This window comes from Macaca fascicularis, chromosome 15 (genome assembly GCF_037993035.2).
Source record: "Macaca fascicularis isolate 582-1 chromosome 15, T2T-MFA8v1.1".
Taxonomy (NCBI): Eukaryota; Metazoa; Chordata; class Mammalia; order Primates; family Cercopithecidae; genus Macaca; species Macaca fascicularis.
In genome coordinates, this window is record NC_088389.1 from 98,847,411 (window position 1) to 98,866,117 (window position 18,707).

At 40.5% G+C, this 18,707-nt stretch overlaps 1 protein-coding gene across 11 annotated transcripts in view; it reads right to left on the reverse strand.

Moving 5' to 3' along the window:
- Positions 1–18,707, reverse strand: part of DOCK8 (dedicator of cytokinesis 8) — a 238,793-nt gene that overhangs the window by 174,967 nt on the left and 45,119 nt on the right. For 7 of the 11 annotated variants that reach the window (XR_012424766.1, XM_005581858.4, XM_005581857.4 and 4 more), the window contains exon 2: positions 12,270–12,372. The exons of 1 other annotated variant lie outside the window; for it this stretch is intronic. Coding sequence is in view for 5 of the 10 variants with exons in the window: in XM_005581858.4 (XP_005581915.3) it covers positions 12,270–12,372 (103 nt within the window). In the remaining 5 variants the exon portion in view is untranslated. Of the gene's footprint in view, positions 1–3,745; positions 3,910–10,886; positions 10,942–12,269; positions 12,373–18,707 lie in introns of those variants that run through there. 3 more of the 11 variants (XM_005581861.4, XM_005581860.4, XM_074017599.1) reach the window with 2 other exon arrangements.

Consider the following 18,707-nt stretch of genomic DNA (forward strand, 5'->3'; position numbering starts at 1 on the left):
TGTGTCTTTATGGTAGAATGATTTACATTCTTCTGGGTATATACTGAGTAATGAGATTGCTTACTTATAGTATCCTATGCCATGGCAAAGGAGGGCAGAAAAGAAGGTGACAGGACAACCTCAGTAGCTGAGAGCAAAGCATTCCCCTCATTTCCTAGGGTTTCCAGGTGCTATGAGAAGGGACAAAGTCAGTTCCCTTGGCTCTGACTGGGGACCTGAAGGTCAGCTGAAGAGACAACTATAGTCCTCACAAGAGTGCCTCTCAAAATGAAACAACAGGGACCAGGAGGGGCTAAAGGAGCCAGAGATCAGCCTGTGCAGGAGCCAGATGAAACTGAGTTTGCATTAGGACACTGGTGAACTCTGCCAGAGGAAACGACAGACACCATCTATGCATAAGACAAATGCATCTGCCAATCTGCCACAGACACCTCCACAGGAACAATCCCACAGGATAAAGAGGACTCTCCCACCCGACCCAACCACCACATGGAATACAGAGTTTAGAGTCAGGATTGAATGACTTCTATAGGAAATAATGAAACTGCATTTTTTTCCAATCCCAACCTCATTACTATAAAGTTTATGCCCATTTAAGTAATAATTATTGAGCATTATGATGTGCAAAGAAATTGGCCTAGGATTGTCTCATACAACTCTCACTATAACCCTGTGAGGTCTGCATTCTTACTGCAAGTTGAGTTCAACTGGTGTTTTAGAATTTTGAATTTTTCATATCATGTCATATTTACATATACACAATGAGATATCTAGGGGATAGAACCCAACTCTAAACATTAAATTCATTTATGTTTCATAGACACCTTATACACACAGCCTGAAGGTAATTTTATACAATATCTTTAATAATTTTGTGCCTGAAGAATTCTATTCAGTCATAACAAAGAATGAAATCACGTCTCTTGCAGCAACATGGATGGAACTGGAGGCATTATCTTAAGTGAAAAAACTCAGAAACAGAAAGACAGATATAACATGTTTTCATTTAGAAGTGGGAGCTAAATAATGTATACACATGGACACAGAATGCTAGACATGAAAGGCTTGGAGAAGTGGGAAGGTGGGAGGGGGTAAGGGATGATAGATTACTTAATGAATACAATGGACGCTGTTTGGTTGATGGAGACACTAAAAGCCCAGACTTTACCTCTTGCAGTATATTCATGTAGCAAAACTGCACTTGTACCACTTAAACTTATATGAATAAAAGAAAGTATTGTGTGTATGAAACAATGTTTTGACTGTATTTTGACTGTGTCCCGTCACGTGAGGTCAGGTGTGGAATTTTCCATTTATGGCGTCATGGAGGCACACACAAAGTTTCAGATTTTGGAGCATTTTGAATTTTGCATTTTCAGATTAGGGATGCTCAGCCTGTATCCTCATTTTACAGGTGAGGAAAGTGAGGCTAGAGATTGAATAATTTTCCCATGATTACACAGCTAGGGACTGGCCCATCTGGAATTCAAACCGAGGCAGGCTCATGTTCTTAACCACTGTAATTTTGATTGTTTTCTTTTGCAGGCCTTTCAAGAAATCTGTATATTTTGAAATAATCAAAACACCAGGCAATAGTAAGTGTGTTTGGAAGTGAGTCAAATAATATATTTACCATGACCCACACATTCCACTCTGGGCTTCTTATAACATTGGCTGCTCAGAGTACTAATAGTAAGTAAATAAAAGTGATAATAAATGTAAACTTATTGTGAAGAATATCAATTACTCAAGGAGAGGCAATGGAAATATACACTTCAAAATTATACTGAAGCATAGTTTGAAGCAAGATGACATGAGCTGTAAAACTAGTGAGTAGAAGCGTCATGGAGATATGACATTTATGTGCAATCATCAGTGAGAAAAAATTTCACTTCCTGTCAGAGAATAATACTTGTCATGTTGGACAGGCATGGTGGCTCACGCCTGTAGTCCTAGCACTCTGGGAGGCCAACACAAGAGGATTGCTTGAGCCAGGAGTTTGAGACCAGCCTGGGCAAAAAAGCAAGACTCTGTCTTTACAAAAAAAAAATTTTTTTTGAAGTTAGATGGACGGGGTGATGCACCACCTATACTCCTGGCTACTCCAAAGGCTGAGGTGGGAGAAACACGTGAGCCCAGGAGTTTGAGGCTGCAGTGAGCTATGATCACACCACTGCACTCCAGGCTGGGTGACAGAGGGAGACCCTGTCTCTAGAAAAAAAAAAAAAACAAAAAACAAAAAAAAAAACCCTCAAACTTGGCATGTCCCTGAAATTCAAAGCCACAAATGATGAAAAACCTGGTTGATAACGGCCCCTGTTATCTACAGGAGAGACTATCCAGGGAGAAAAGGATGGCTGATTTCCTCACTCTGCAATGATGTGCGGAGCATCTACTGGGTGGGGCATACCGAGCCCCTGAGGTGGCCACTGGGGATACAGAGGAGCACAGACAGCTGTTCTCATGGAACTGCACTCTAATAAACCGTGAGGTGGTGAAATGTGCAACTTTCTCACACATAAATAATGCCATTATCTGGGGGGGGGGGAATTTGATAAAAGAACATATATCATCATTGAGCACTGTGTGGCAATGTGCCAAGGCAACATACCCAGTTGATGGTAAAGTCATAAACTCTTGAGGTCTCAATCTATTCCAGTACTCAAGAGCTGGTAAGCACAAACAGTAATGACAGCATTATTAAGTATGGTTCTAGCATTACACCCAAGTTGACATTTAATAATTTGTCTCCCCTACTCCTTCTACACTGAAACTAAAGTGGGAGGAAATTGGTCATTTTAAATGTCATGTAAACTAGTCTTGCCCTTGGCAAGTGGGTACAGACCCTAACTACTGTTAACTAGGCCTCCTAGCAGTTGTTCCTCTTGCAAATTCAAATAATAACCAGGAACCAAAAAAGATTTCTGTTCTCTAAACTATCAGGAGTCTTAATCTCAAGAGTAGGCTTTACTATGAGGCAATCAACACACACACACACACGCACACAAACATATATACATACATCTAGTGGTAAGCCAAAGAAGGAAACAAAGATTGGAGAGAGTTACAGTGGCACTGCGTTTCACTAGGGATGAAGTTTGGAAACAGGGTGGGGTAGGGAATGAGGAATTTCCTAAGATCAGTTCAAGGCAAGACTTGGGTCCCTGGAAGCTTAAAAGCCAAACATGAAAATGAACTGTTTTGTTTTCTCTGCTGTTGTGCTGTATGTGGTCTCCTAGTCAGTGGAGACCAAAGACTACGTTAAATGAAGATCAAAGTAATTCAAGAAGGTCACCTTTACATCATGATTTTTCACACTATATATATCATTTGTTATATGTAATAACATAAGAGAAAATCAAAAATTAAAAACCAAAACAACTGTTTTTGTGTGTGTGTGTGTGTGACAGAGTCTCACTCTGTTGCTGGAGTGCCATGGCGGGATCATGGCTCACCACAAGCTCTGCCTCCTGGGTTCAAGAAATTCTTGTGCCTCAGCCTCCTGAATAACTGGGATTACAGGCATGCACCACCATGTCTGGCTAATTAGTGTAATTTTAGTGGAGACAGGATTCCACCACATTGGCCAGGCTGGTCTCAAACTCCTGGCCTCAAGCAATCCATTCACCTTGGCCTCCCAAAGTATTGGGATTACAGGCGTGAGCCACCGTGCCCAACCCCCTTTGAAAAATAAGACAAAAATACTTAAGACTGCAAATGCAAATGTTCCTAAACCAGGCTTTACCTTTTGTGATGGTTTCATGATGTGTCAACTTGGCTAGGCTGAATGACATTTCCTTGAATTCCCTTTCCAGTATGTTTTCAGACAGGGTAAGCTACAAGAGAGTTCTCCTGTAAGAGCTGGAGGACAGAAGGGAGACTGCAGCCATTTTGTAGCATACACACACCTTTTTCCATTTACACAATCAGTCATTTAGGTGCTTCTGTGAAGAGAATATTGCCAATGTAATTAAAGTCCCTAAACAGGTGACTTTAAGTTAATCAAAGGAGAAATTACCCTGGGTGGGCCTGACTTAGCCAGTTGGAAGCCTTTTCTAAGAAGGTAGAAGCTCTGGCAGTTCAGACTGCAGGCTTCAGCTTGTGCCCAAGGGGGCTCAGTCTGTTTGGAATATGTCCTTCCTGACTATCTCCCCTGTGGACTTTTGAGCTTAGTAGGCTAAGCCAATACCTTCATACACATCCATATGGATTTCCTACAGGTTCTGTAGCTCTAATTGAACCTGACTGATACACCTCCTTTCATTCATTCAACACATACTGCTGGGGTCCTACAGCAATCAGACACTAGGCAACCAATTGTCTCAGGGTGTCCCAGTCTCTGAAAGTCTCATGTACTGAGAAAACTCTCAGTCCCTGGCAAATTGTGATCATTGGTTACTCTACCTTACAGATACCACTTTTACTAGGTTTTCCTCCTACTATGCAGTGCCCCGGAGTTCAATTCTAAATCTCTTCTCAATCTGCATTTAATCTCAAATGATCTCATCCACTCCCATGGCTTTGAATATACATTTTTTAATTACAAGTTTATATCTGCAGCCTCAACTTCTGCCATAAATTCCAGGTTGACCTTTCCAATTACACCTCAACATCACTACTTGGTACTTTAACAGACCTCTCAAACACAATGAGTTCAAAACTAACTCTTAACCTTCCTGGCAATCTGCTCTTCCCATACCTTCCATACCTCCACACCTCTGCAAGTGGCAATTCCAGTCCACCAGTTGCCCAGGTGGAAAACATTAAAGTCAATGTTGTTTCTTCTCTTTCTCTTACACTCTACATATCATCCATCAGAAAATCCTATCCACTTTGCTTCTGAAATACATCCAGAATCCAAACACTTCTCACCTCTCCTGCCACCACCCTAGTCCAAAGCACTGCCATTACTTTCCTGAGTTACCGTGACATCTTCCTAACTGCCCTCCCTCGTCCAGTCTATTTTCCACACCGCAGCCAGAGTGATCCTCATAAAAAGTCAGATGGTTCCACACCTAATCTTAATGTTCACAGCAGCTTCCTGTCTTAGAGTAGAAGCCAATGTTCTACAGTGTCTGAGGCCTGTGACCCAGTCCTGCTTTCTCTATGACTGCATTTCCTACTGCCCACTCTGTTCAGGCCTCATTCTGCTTCCTTGCTGTTTCTGAAGCATGTCACATATTGAAGTCTTGGGGACTTTGCACTTACTGTTCCTTCTGACTGGAATATTTTTCCTTCAGATATTTGTCAAGTTCATTCAGAACTCTGCCCAAGTGTTTCCTTTCCAGATAGAGGCCTTCACAGATGACCCAATCTAAAAGCATCTCTTCTGGGTCACGATTTCATTCTTCAAAGCCCTCAATACTCTCTGATACAATCAACATTTACTATTTGTCTGTGTCTGTCCCTCATTCTGAAAGGCAAACTCTATGAGGATAGGCCCTCTATTGTATTCACTGTTGTATCTTCAATCTCACTTCTGTGCCAGCAGTTTCTGACACAGAGACCCAATACATATTTCTCAAATGAATGAATAAGCTCTCCACTATCTTTAAACGAAGCTGAAGGCAGTAAAGTTCTTCTAGCTTCTGTGATATCAAAGTTCTATACTTTATGGACTAAACACTTCCCTGCTTCCACCAACAACAATCTTCCACTGATGCCACTGAGAGGGAGATGCTGACATGCCACCATGGGCATCACTCTAGTTTCACCAAGGCTGAGTTGATTCCTCTACTGCACAATGACAACAAAGAAATGTCTGCTCTGTGTGCAGAATGCCTGCCACTCTTTTGTTTTATCTTCCATTGTGAATTTGCATGAAAACTATCTTGAGATCTTCATTTTCCATCATGCCCCTTCCAGTGCAACCAATGAAACCTAATAATAGCCCAACTCCTTGAAAGATGAAGTACAAAAGAACAATAGAATCAGAGGAATAAAAGAGGACCATATTTATCAGGCAATTAAACATTTAAGTCATCCTGAGCTGTAAAAGAAAAAAGGTTGCTTTATTGCACAGAAGTCTATACACATAAAAAAAATGAATGCCTTCTAAGCTATGAGACTTTTTTTTTCAATAAATGTTACATATACAAACATGCCATGTAACCATGGTGTTTGGTACATATCCAGGATGTGGCTTTTTACATCCTTTTCTTCAGTCAGAGCCGTTATGGTCCAGCTAATTCATTCCATTTTACTTCAAAACTTTCCTATTCTCACTTTTAAAAATAGGATTTTTCCCTCCATAAAATATGTAGCTTAAGGTTATTAACCACTTATACAATGTCTCAAATCCTCCTTACTTCCTTAGGGCATAGATCCTAACTCTTTCTTTTCTTGTTCCCTCCCCTCCCCTCCTCTCCTTTTCTCTGAGACAGGGTCTCCTAACTCTTATCTTGTATGTTACTCTTCTTCTGTATGTTTTCTCTTCTCTTCTCTTCCCCTCTCCACTCTTCTCTTCTCCTCTCTTCTCCCCTCCCCACCTCCTGTCTCCTCTCCTCTAGTCTCCTCTCCTCTCCTCTCCTCTCTTCTTTCCTTTTCTCTTCTCCTCTCTTCTCTTTTCTTTTCTGAGACATGGTCTTGCTCTGTTGCCCAGGCTGGAGTACTGTGGCTCAATCATGGCTCACTGCAGCCTTGAACTCCTGAGTTCAGGTGATCCTTCTGCCTCAGCCTCCCAAGTAGCTGGGACGAAAGGCGTGTGCCACCATGTCTGGCTAATTTCTTTTTTTAAACTTTTTATAGAGATGAGGTCTCACTATGTTGCCTAGGCTGGCCTCGAACTCTTCGCTTCAAGCTATCCTCCTGCCTCTGCCTCCCAAAGTGCTGGGATTACATGCAGTCATGAGCCATTGTGCCTGGCTTCTACTTTGAACAACCAGAAATCAGGCCAGGTGTAATGACTCATGCCTGTAATCCCAGCACTTCGGGAGGCCAAGGCAGGCAGATCGCTGAAGCTCAGGAGTTCAAGACCAGCCTGGGCAACATGGCGAAACTCTGTCTCTACAAAAAAAAAAAAAAAAAAAATTAGCCAGGTGCAATGGTGTGCCTGTGGTCCCAGTTACTTGGGAGGCTGAGGCAGGAGGATCACTTGAGCCTGGGAGGCAGAGGTTGTAGTGAGCCAAGATCTCACCACTGCACTCCAGCCTGGGCAACAGAGCAAGGCCCTGTCTCTAAATAAATAAATAAATAAATAAAAAGAAAATAGTATTTTACAGTTTCATTTTAACAGAGGTACTGATTATAGACTTGTTTGCCTAAATAGGCAGCTGGCATCAGAGGGTTTCTGGTTAATCCATTCACACAGCTGTGGCAACAGAGAATGCCAAAATTCAATGAGTGAGTCTACACACAGGGTTATTTACTAATCACAGCCGCCTTCTAGCCCTGGTAACAAAGGATTTTGGTAGGAGTGTCAAACAGACTTAGGACAAGTTTATCATCACGTCTAGAAAACCAACTTCAAATGATGGATCCCCTTCATACTAAAAAATGCAAAATTCAAAAATATTTTATCTTCTTCGAAAATGTTTATACACACATCATCAGACCTGACATTTACAGAGTTTTTTAAAACCCCAATAAAAGAAAAATCAACATGAAACATACACCCTTCCTCTCATCTGATTTATCAGATTGATGACAGAAGCCACTGTATTTTCTTAGGATATATCTGCAGGGTTAGTAAGTGGCCTTTGCTTACTACACCTTCTGAAATTCAAAGCGCACAAGAAAAAAGAAGTGTTACCTTTCTTTATATTTTTCCCCCTACTTGGAATACTTCTACCTTTAAAGTTCTTTAAATGGGCCGAGCATAGTGGCTCAAGCCTGTAATCCCAGTACTTTGGGAGGTCGAGCCGGGCAGATTACCTGAGGTCAGAAGTTCGAGACCAGCCTCACCAACATGGCGAAACCCCGTCTCTATTAAAAATACAAAAATTAGCCAGGCATGGCGGCGGGCACCTGTAATCCCAGCTACTCAGGATGCTAAGTCAGGAGAATCACTTGAACCCAGGAGGCAGAGGTTGCAGAGAGCCGAGATCACGTCACTGCACTCCAGCCTGGGTGACAGGGGGAGATTCCGTTTCAAAATAAAAATAAATATAGGCCAGGCATGGTGGCTCACGCCTGTAATCCAAGTACTTTGGGAGGCCAAGGCAGGTGGATCACTTGAGGTCAGCAGTTCAAGACCAGCCTGGCTAACATGGTGAAACCCTGTCTCTACTAAAAATACAAAAATTAGCCAGTTGTGGTAGCACACGCCTGTGTTCCCAGCTACTAGGGAGGCTGAGGCGGGAGAGTAGCTTGAACCTGGGAGGCAGGTGTTGCATTGAGCCAAGATTGCACCACTGCACTCCAGCTTGGGTGACAGAGCGAGACTCCATCTCAGAAAATACATAAAAAATTTAAATAAATAAATAACAAAGTTCTTTAAATGATTTTCAACCTGAGCTTCAAGTTAAAGTCCCCAGGGAACTTTAAAATACTGATGCTTGGTCCCCGCCCCCAGGAATTCTCATTGAATTGTCTCTAGATAATTTTAATGTCCAGTCAGGGCTGAGAACCCTTACTCTAAGTCTTCTCAGCCTTCTCAATCAAGCCTTTGCCTCCTAGTACATCATGTATCCTTTTCTCTTCTAAACACCTGCCACTTTTGAAGCCAGTACAGATACTGTATATTACCTGTTCTCCCAAATGAATCATAAAGCCCTTCGAAGCTGAAGTCACCTTTTATTCACATCTTCTTTTAATCTCCCACAGTGTCACCACAGTGCCAAATCATAAGAGAGCAATATTAGCCAATATATACAAAGGACCTATTATATAATTCTATATTCCCTAGTAGGGACAGCATTATTATGCCAATTTACAAATGAAGAAACTGAAGTCTTCAGAGAGATTAAGTGGCTTGTCACAAATTACATGACTAACAAATGACACCTGTACTTCATCCCAGATTCATCTGACTCCAAGCTCTTCACTCTTGCAAAACAGCAGCAACAACAAAGACGTGTAGTTGATTAGGTTCTAAATAACTTGACTTCAATTAAATGCTTTTAAAAATTAAATAACCATTTGTATCAGCAAGTGGGCCATTGTAAAAATAAAGGTAAGAGAAACGAAGGTCAGAACACACTTGGTCTTATTTTTCAACTAGCCAAAATAATGCAATGAAAACCTAAGGTTTCTCATCTTAAGGAACGTTTTCTAAAACAGCTTTAGGCTGAGAGTCTTTAGATGATGAACTACTCCTTTGCCTTCCTAGAAATGAATCTTACCAACACGTTCCACTATCTTTCCATGAAAAGAAATATTTTTTTTAAAGGTAAAAGGAAATCACCATGTAAGTTGATGATTTCTTTTGGGGAACCTTCATTCGGGACGATGACTTAAGGGGAAGAACAGCCACTTCATTCTGACATTACAACACGATACCAGGTAAACATTACAGAGATGGGATTTCCTAAGCAGACTATTCATCAAAAAAAAAAAAAAAAAAAGAAAAGAAAGAAAGAAAGAAAGAAGAAAAAAAGAAGAATTCAATCCTCTGGGCTTCCACATGCCTCTGTTCTCCAGGTAGAAGGAACAAGGGCTATATACTGAAGTTGAAGTCGAGAGATGGGAAAAGAGATTCAGAAAAGTAAAGCGGAATAACTGGGAGTAATATATTTTAAAGGATATTCACATGCAAATAGAACCAAGACTAAATGATGATAGGTAGGAACATGTGATTCTTGCATAATTTAACAATTTTACTTATTGTTGCTAGTTTCTTGATATCTTCTCTTAGAAAATGGACAGCAAAGCCACATGTTAACTTCACTACCCAGCTAGTGTAGTAATTCATCAAAATTCACTTTCATCAAAACTTACTGAGGAGGCAGCACACTACCAAACGAATGCTTACAAATATTAACCATTATTTTCCTTTGTAACTTTACATAAAATAATTTCCCTGAAAAAAAAATTTAAGGCTGCAGCATTAAAGTAAAAGCTGGTGGCCGGGCAAGGTGGCTCATGCTTGTAATCCCAGCACTTTGGGAGGCCTAGGTGGGCAGATCACCTGAGGTCAGGAGTTTGAGACCAGCCTGAGCAACATGGAGAAAGCCCATCTCTACTAAAAATACAAAATTAGCCAGGTGTGATGATGCATGCCTGTAATCCCAGCTACTCAGGAGGCTGAGGCAGGAGAATTGCTTGAACTGGGAGGCAGAGGTTGTGGTGAGCCGAGATAGTGCCATTGCACTCCAGCCTGGGCAACAAGAACTAAACTCTGTCTCAAAAAAAAAAAAAGTAAAAGCTGGTATGGAGAGAAAGGGTTAAAGCCTGTTAGCTAAACTTCCTTAATGTCTCTTAGGAGTGATGTCCACACTATTTCCCAAGACAGCTACTGCAGAAAGCTGCAGTCTTCATTTATTTTGTAAAAGCAAAGCACTAAAACCCTCTACCTTGTTTAAAATTTAAAAGTGTATCCAATCTATTTTAAACTAAATTTTGCATATTTTGGAATACAGCTTCAGTCAATCTTTTAAAAAATATTATTTGATTTTCAATTAAATATATATTAGCACAAATTAAACCAAGAAGCATATCTAATTTATCTTGGTGTAAAGCTAATCTAATATACCTAAAAATGGACACATTATGCACTTGATATGTTTTTATTATACTCTGCAATCCTGAAACACACAGGAAAAGTACAAATAAAAAGGGCAGTCTAGCAAGCCACTTAAGTCATAAGTAGATTTTCTGAAAAAATGGCATGGAAAGTTACCTCTTGCAGTAAAAGATGCTATAGGTTTTTTAGTACTACTATTTCATTAATGACACAACACACAAATTATCCTTCTGAAATAACCAGAAATCACTTCAGTAAAACATACCTTTAAAAGATTCACAGTTACACGGCGTGTAAATTGTTACAGGAGACAAAATGGCGGTTACCGGAAACTGAGTGGAAGGTTACAAAATTTCTAAGAGCAGAAGTGGTTTTGAAGTAATAAGTAGAAACAAAAAATAACCTAACCTCTTCAAGATAACCACCAGAACCAGCAAGAGAGTGCTGCTGTGCTGTGTGAGGAAGTGAGTACAGGAGGGCTGGAGCTCTCTCACAAAGGAAGTGAATATTCACTTCTGGTTTTACAAACCATCTCATTTGTCAGATTTATCTCACTTGGCACACATCTGGCATTTAGTGCTCAAATAATATAACATATATAGGCACACTCAACAATTGGCATTGATATAAAAATGTAGGCAATCTTCAACTTAAGAGGAAGTGTGTTTTAAAAATGAAGGTTTAGGGCCAGGCGCAGTGGCTCACTGTAATCTCAGCATTTTGGGAGGCTGAGGCAGGAGGATCGTTTGAGCCCAGGCGTTCAAGACCAGCCTGGGAAACATAGCGAGACCCCTGTCTCTACAAAAAGTACAAAAATTAGCCAGGTGTGGTGGTATGTGCCTGTAGTCCTGGCTACTTGAGAGGATGAGGTGGGAGGAGAATCATTTGATCCTGGGAGGTTGAGGTTGCAGTGAGCCGAGATCACCCACTGCACTCCAGGCTGGGTGACAGAGTGACACCCTGTCTCAAAAAAAGAAGGTTTGTACATACTGTAACAGGATATGAAGCTCCAGATAGAGCAAAATTATAGTGACAGAAGTGAATCAGAGATTGCGTGAGTTGGAGGGTGTGGCCTGGGGGGGGATTGGGAGAGGAGATTGTAAAAGGGCACTGGGGAACTCTTTAGGATAAAGAAAGTGTTCTATATCTTGACTGAGTAAAGGTTAAGTGACTCTAAATTGCCCAAATTCACCAAATTGCACACCTAAAATGTGTGAATTTTATTATATGTAAATTATACTAGCAAGAAAATGATTTTACAAAAAGGAGGTCTGTAACTCGGCATTTCAGATTTCGGAATAGGCTTTTCCAAAAAAATGCATACTACAAATCATGGTAAGTTTTCAAGCTAGCCCTTCTCCCCCAAATATGAACCATAATTTGGATGAGACTGAGTAGCCTGGAAGCCCACCTAGTCTGGAGACATCAAAACCACAGCTCCCAGAGGTTCTATTATGCACCCTAAGTACTGGTTGGCAGAGGGAGAGAGGGATATTGTTTGATGTCCAGACGCAGTCACAGAGTTAGGATGTGGTGACTGGAGAATGTGAGGTGATGGTAGGAAGATCTAAGGAGCAGGAGGCAAACACATACCCTGAGCACTTTCGCACTTGACCAACCGCTAAGTAAACCTGGAACTCATACTTACTAGTTGAAGAGAGGGGAAGCCAGAGGTACTTATGCTCTGTCGATGATACTGGCCAAGGTTTGGTGGGAGAGTAAACTGTTTCCTTATTTCCGCTGAAGAATACCTTGGATTAAAATAGAAAAATCTAAATGAAATGATTATTTTAAGAAATCATTGCAATTTTAGATGCAATCTTTGATACCATGTTATAAAACGTAGGCCTTGGCTGGGTGATGAGCAGAACTGACTAAGATACCCTCAGTGGCCTGTGAGTGGACACTGTAGTTTTTGTCTGATAATACATACCCTTGAGAAGTTCACAGAGGCCATGATGCCAGCAGTCAGGGTCCTGCCCAATACTGGAAGGATGATGGCAGAAGGAGGACTTTGAGGCCCAAGAAAAAGATCCAGGGCATTTGACTCCTTTTCCCCCAGCCATTCAGAGTTTTCTCTATGTGAGGATGTCTGGTCTCTGACTAGAATCCTTTAAATCCTGAGCTGCCATTTTGATCCAGCCTTTCTCATTTCAAGCAGCTGAACCCATTTGGCTGACTGGCTGCTACAACAGAGAACACCAGAGAACTGTTATATGAACACTTCTGCCTCCCTGTAGGCACCTTCAATGCTACAGGAATTCCCAATGATTATATTTTTTCCAAACTGCTCCTGGTGGAGTGATCCTTTGCATCACCCATGTGGACAATGCTCAGCCAATACTTTAGGGAGCCACACAAATGAGAGGAAGTTGTTCCTCACTGTCTACTTACACCTGGGGCATGTGACTGCTGGCCAGTGATACCCCAGCTTACGAACAAGTTGACTTCTGAGTACTCATCTGTTAGCCATTTGTTTGGAACTCAGAGCACGTTTTCTTATTACATCATTGTGTTGGTGGTTGGATTCTCAGGCTAGTTCACGAAAGTGTATTTAAACCACAATGAGGCCAAAACATACAATACCAATACCGCTACTGAATATAATTAGAAACTAACAGAGATTATAGAGGATCAAATGAGATCATATATTTTAAACATGCTTCGTATCCAACGAGGGTATATATAAATTTTTAAACATTGTTACTTTAAATGTAATACTTAAATATTACAAATGAAGCTTATTAGGTTTTCTCTGTGCAAATGTGTGCTAGGGTATACTTATTAACTGCCCCGCATGATGAGGTTTCCTACATGGTTTGCTTTGCTCCTGACCTTGGCAATGAGTTACACCTAGAGAGGCAGGAAACTAGGCTCTTGTCTCAACTTTGGCATCTATTCTCCTTCAAGGGCACCCCAATTTCCTTTCAAGATGCCCACGCTCATGCTGTGCACTGTCTAGGCAGAAACACAAATCAAAAGAGTGGGCACATAACTCACGGCAGGACAAGCATCTCTCTTTCCCAGGATTCTGAATGACAAATGGAGAGAAGATTGGAAGAATAAGGCTGGAGCACATTCATCCTAGTGGTGGCCCCTTATGTGATGAGTCAAGGAAGTTTGTGAAACCCCAGAGGAAGCTGTAGCGGCAAGCATAAATTGTGCTCCTTAATTTTCTACAGCATTTTCTTTCTTTAATTTTTTTAAAGTATAGGGAAATACTAGGATAGGAAGTAAGTATTCTACTAGCCATGAGGGAAATTCTGATTAAACCACAATGAGATGTCATTTCACAACCACTAGGCTGGCTATAACAAGAAAGAGGGGCAATAACAAGTGTTTGCAAGGATGTGGAGAAACTGGAGCGCGCATATGCTGTTGGTTGGGATATAAAATGGTGCAGCCATTTTGGAAAGCCATCTGGCAGTTTCTGAAAAATTTGAACAGAGCTCCCATGTAACCCAGCAATTCCACTCATAGGTATATACCCAGGAGAAATGAAAACATACTTCTGGCAGTGTGTGGTGGCTCACACCTGTAATCCCAGCACTTTGCGGGGCTGAGGTGGGCAGATCACTGGAGGTCAGGAGTTCATGACCAGCCTGGCCAACATGGCGAAATCCTGTCTCTACTAAAAATACAAAAAAATTAGCCATGTGTAGTGGTGCGTGCCTGTAATCCCAGCTACTTTGGAGGCTGAGGCATGAGAATCGCTTGAACCCGAGAGGTGGAGGTCACAGTGAGCCGAGATTGCACCACTGCACTCCCGCCTGGGCGACAGAGCAAGACTCTGTTGAAAAAATAAATAAATAAAAAGGACAACCACACTTCCCCACAAAAACTAACACATGAATGTTCATAGCAGCATTATTCATAAAGGCCAAAAAATGGAAAAAATCCAAATGTCCATCAACAGATGAATGACTTAACAGAAAGTTGTATATCCACACAATGGAAAATTACTCAGCAATAAAAAGGAAGAGAGTACATATACCCCACAACATAAATGAACCTTGGAAACATTATCCTAAGTGAAATAAGCTAAACCAAAAGATCACGTGTTCTATGATTCCTTATATGAACTGCCCAGAATTGCAAAATCTATAGAGACAGAAAGTAGGTTTGTGGTCACCTAGGGTTGGGGATATTGTAGAGAAATGGAGAGTGGCTGCTAATGAGTTTGGGGTTTCTGTTTGAAGTAATGAAAATGTTCTGAAATTGATTGTAGTGATGACTGTGAATATATTAAAAATCACTGAACTGTATACATGGGTGAATTTTGTAGTATATGAGTTATATCTAAATAGAATGAGATAGGTGTACATGTAAATATTCTACATAGACAAAAGTGAAGGCAAAAAATTAGTGTGACAACTAGGAATGAAAGAATAACCTCAGATTTTGTCTCCAAGTGTTTGATAGACTGATTTTAATTATAAGTTGGACAGTCACTGATTTTTAAAAAATCAACAGATTAGACCACTGTCCAAAACAAAAAGTCTATACTGCATGAGCAACAATGTATCTTGTGTTTGGCACCATAGGACTCAAACCAACACTGCAATCATTTATTTGCTTACTTGAAAAGAGGATCATAAGCCATAGAGGGCCAACACAACCAAGCCACAGCCCTTTTCTGTGATCAAGCTGACCTTTTTACAGATAAGACTGACTTCTCCTGTGACTGCTGCCTCCAGGTCTTCCCCCAAGAGCTCTCAAATAATATGTCTTAGTTTCCCAGTCATTCTAAAACTGGTCCTATTATAGACCAGAGTGGTTGATGTGAAATAAGAATATCTGAAAATGTTCAGGAAAGAAAGTGGCATTGTGAGAGGATCAAAGAGGCAGGAAGGACAGGGTCTTGCTTTCATTTTGAAGCAAGACCTGTTGTCCTGTGTCAAAACTCTGGTATTTTTGTCATCATGAAATCAGAATGTTCCTGCCCTCTAGCCTTTCTTAAACAGAGTCAACTGGTATTTCTGTTCCAGTCCTCCATATACCAGTTTCCTAATTCAGAGCTACACAACTAATCTTCTTCCTTGACACTTTGAGCCTAACCCAATACCTAATAGCACTCCTATTTTCTCTCCCTACAGAACCCTATAGAGAAGGCAATTAAACCTGTCACTTCAAAACTGTCAAATATGAATGGTTTGTCATTAAACCGAAAATAGTGAATCATTCCACGTGGAAAAGAATTGCTTCCTATCATTTGAAGAACTTCAAAATAAAATATCTCCAGTGAGGCCCTACACACATATTAAGCTAGCAGAAATAGGCTGGAATGATAAAATTCCATGTTGGTCAAGCTGTGGGAAAACCAGCATGCCGCACACCCCTGGTGGGGTTGTATATTGGCTCTGTGTCTCTGGAAAGTAATAATGTAATATGCAACCAGAACTATAAAACTGCTGTTAACTCTTTAACTGTCCCACTTTGGGAAATATACACCATGGAGTTCATACAAACAAAAATATAATTTTGAGCGGAAATGAACATAATACTCTGTATATGATAGTATGATAGCAAATAATTGGAAATAACCAAAGCATCCCACATTGGAAAGAACACTGAACAAATAACAGTATAAAATATATGGGATATCATTTTTCCATTTAAAATGACAAAAATATAAATTAGGTTGACCCATGGAAACCTGCATACAAAGTAAGCTACAGTAAAAAATAGTATGAGCAACTAAATACAAACACACAACAATATAACAATATACATGGAAATATACTACAAGGATCAGAAATACTTTCCATAGTCACAAAGTAGTTTAATAACTACCTCATTCAGGTCTGTCTCCTGTGAAGTTATGTAAGTTCACAATTTAAAAAAAAAATCCATATGGTTGGGCACAGTGGCTCACGCCTGTAATCCCAATACTTTGGGAGGCCAAAGCAGGTGGATCACTTGAGCTCAGGAGTTCGAGACCAGCCTGGGCAACACGGTGAAACCCAGTCTCTATAAAAATTACAAAAATTAGCCAGGTATGGTGGTGTGTGCCTGTGGTCCCAGCAACTCGGGGGGCTGAGGTGGGAGGATTGCTTGAGCCTGGGAGGTTGAGGCTACAGTGAACTGTGTTCATGCCTGCTGCACTCCAGCTTGGGTGACAAAGTGAGATCCTGTCTCAAAACAAAAACAAAAACAAACAAACAAATTACATATATATAAAAGAGTGCGCAGACAGAGCGTACTACTTGGGGTGTTTAAAAGTTATGTAAATGTTGGCTATTAGGTTTCCTAATATGGAACTTCAGTCCCAAAGGAACATATAGCACCCCAATGTCCAAATCAATCTTTTCATCTCTACACTGGTCCCAGTGAAGGGGGACATCTGTCTCCACAAAAAAGAACACAACCAAAGCAGGTGTTTGCACAGGTTCCATTTCTATGCAGGTACTGTGTGTGGGTTTTATTTTCCTCTACATTTGATTCTCAGACCAAATTTGACATGCCCAAGATAAGTTTCATGATGCTAGATTTATATCATGATAATATTTCCTTAATGAGCTAAGATACCCTTCTTCTAAGGAACTCAAAATAGTTTAGAAGTATTATCTTCTTTATTTTCATACATTTTACTGGAAGGGAGCCTTGCGATTTATTTAAAATGTCAATACCCATTGTGATTAAGGAGTCAGAATGGTGGTGATGGATTGGTGGTAGGGAGTGGGTAGAGAAGCTCTATGTTTTTTTTCAGATCAGCAATAATTATGATATACAATCGGGACTACAAACCACAACTAATCCTAGAGTAGAGCTTTCAAAGTGTGGCTGCTGGACCATTTGCATTAAGTCATCAGCTACTTAGATAAAAATTCAAATTCCTGGACGCACCCCAGTCCTGTATTACCATCTCTTGTGGTATGGTCTGGAAAACTGTATTTTAAGTCAGCAGTTCCAGGTGATTTTGATGTCCAATAAAGCATAAGATTCACTGATAGTGCAAGAATGTGAAGGAATGGTTGGTTCATTCCTTCCTTCATTCATTCATTCCACATTGAGAACACACAAATTGTTGGGCTCTCTGTTGCTGCTCCTGGGAAGCCTGATCCAGTGGGTAGATGGGAGGAGGGCAGATGAATAATTGAATACTTACAATATGGTAAATATTCTATTACAGGAATATGCATAGCTCCTTGTGAGCAAAGAGGAAAGAGTTACTAATTCTGCCTAGGAATGTTTAAGGAGCTTTTAAAACAAGATTTCTGAGCCGGATTTTGAGAAAAAAATTAGTAAAAGAAGGTCTGATGGAGAAGACAATGCACTTTAAACTTTTAAACCATTTCATGACATGTAGACATCAGTTTTTCTCATTCTCACTTTAAGTATTTTAAACATCATGCTGCCTCATTTCTTTATAAAATATGTATCTAGCAGAATAAAGAAAAAGAATGAAAAAAGAAAAAGAATGAAAACTCATTGACAGAGTCCTGAGTTTTGCCATTTGCCATTTGCTTGAGTTTAAGCACATTAGTTGACTAAGGTGGGTCTTAGTTTCATTATATGTAAACCAAAGGGGCTGGGCTTTATAGCACTGAGCATCTTTCCAGCTCTAACAGGCAAAGATGCACAAGAATCTCCAAGCAGATCAGTCAGCACCACGAGCTACTCCAGCAGCTGTGCTGGGAAACCAAACAGCCCTGGAAGGCTTCTCCCTGGCTTTCGACCCTGAAGGAAAATTCTTTCATTATCTGCTGGTATGGTCGGCAGCCCAAATGGCTGGATGGATTTTAAAACTGATTAAGGAAAAAAACTTCATCTATAAGTATTGAAAGAGGTTTGGGTCTCTTGAGGTTTTCCTGAATCTGACATGTTTTAAACAATAGTGAAAGGGGTGGGGTAAAGAAAAGCAAATATATAATTTACTCTTGGTAACAAGCGATTGTAAAACACTCCACAAATACAGTGTAAAGTACAAGGTTAGTAATAAATATTAATTACAGACATTTGTGGGTGTACATGTGGATGCAACCACAATATACAGTATAATTAAACCTTGAAAAATAGCCATTGTTTCAGGACTAGAAATGATTTACATCAAATAAGCAGTGAAAGGTTGTTATACATCCCTCTC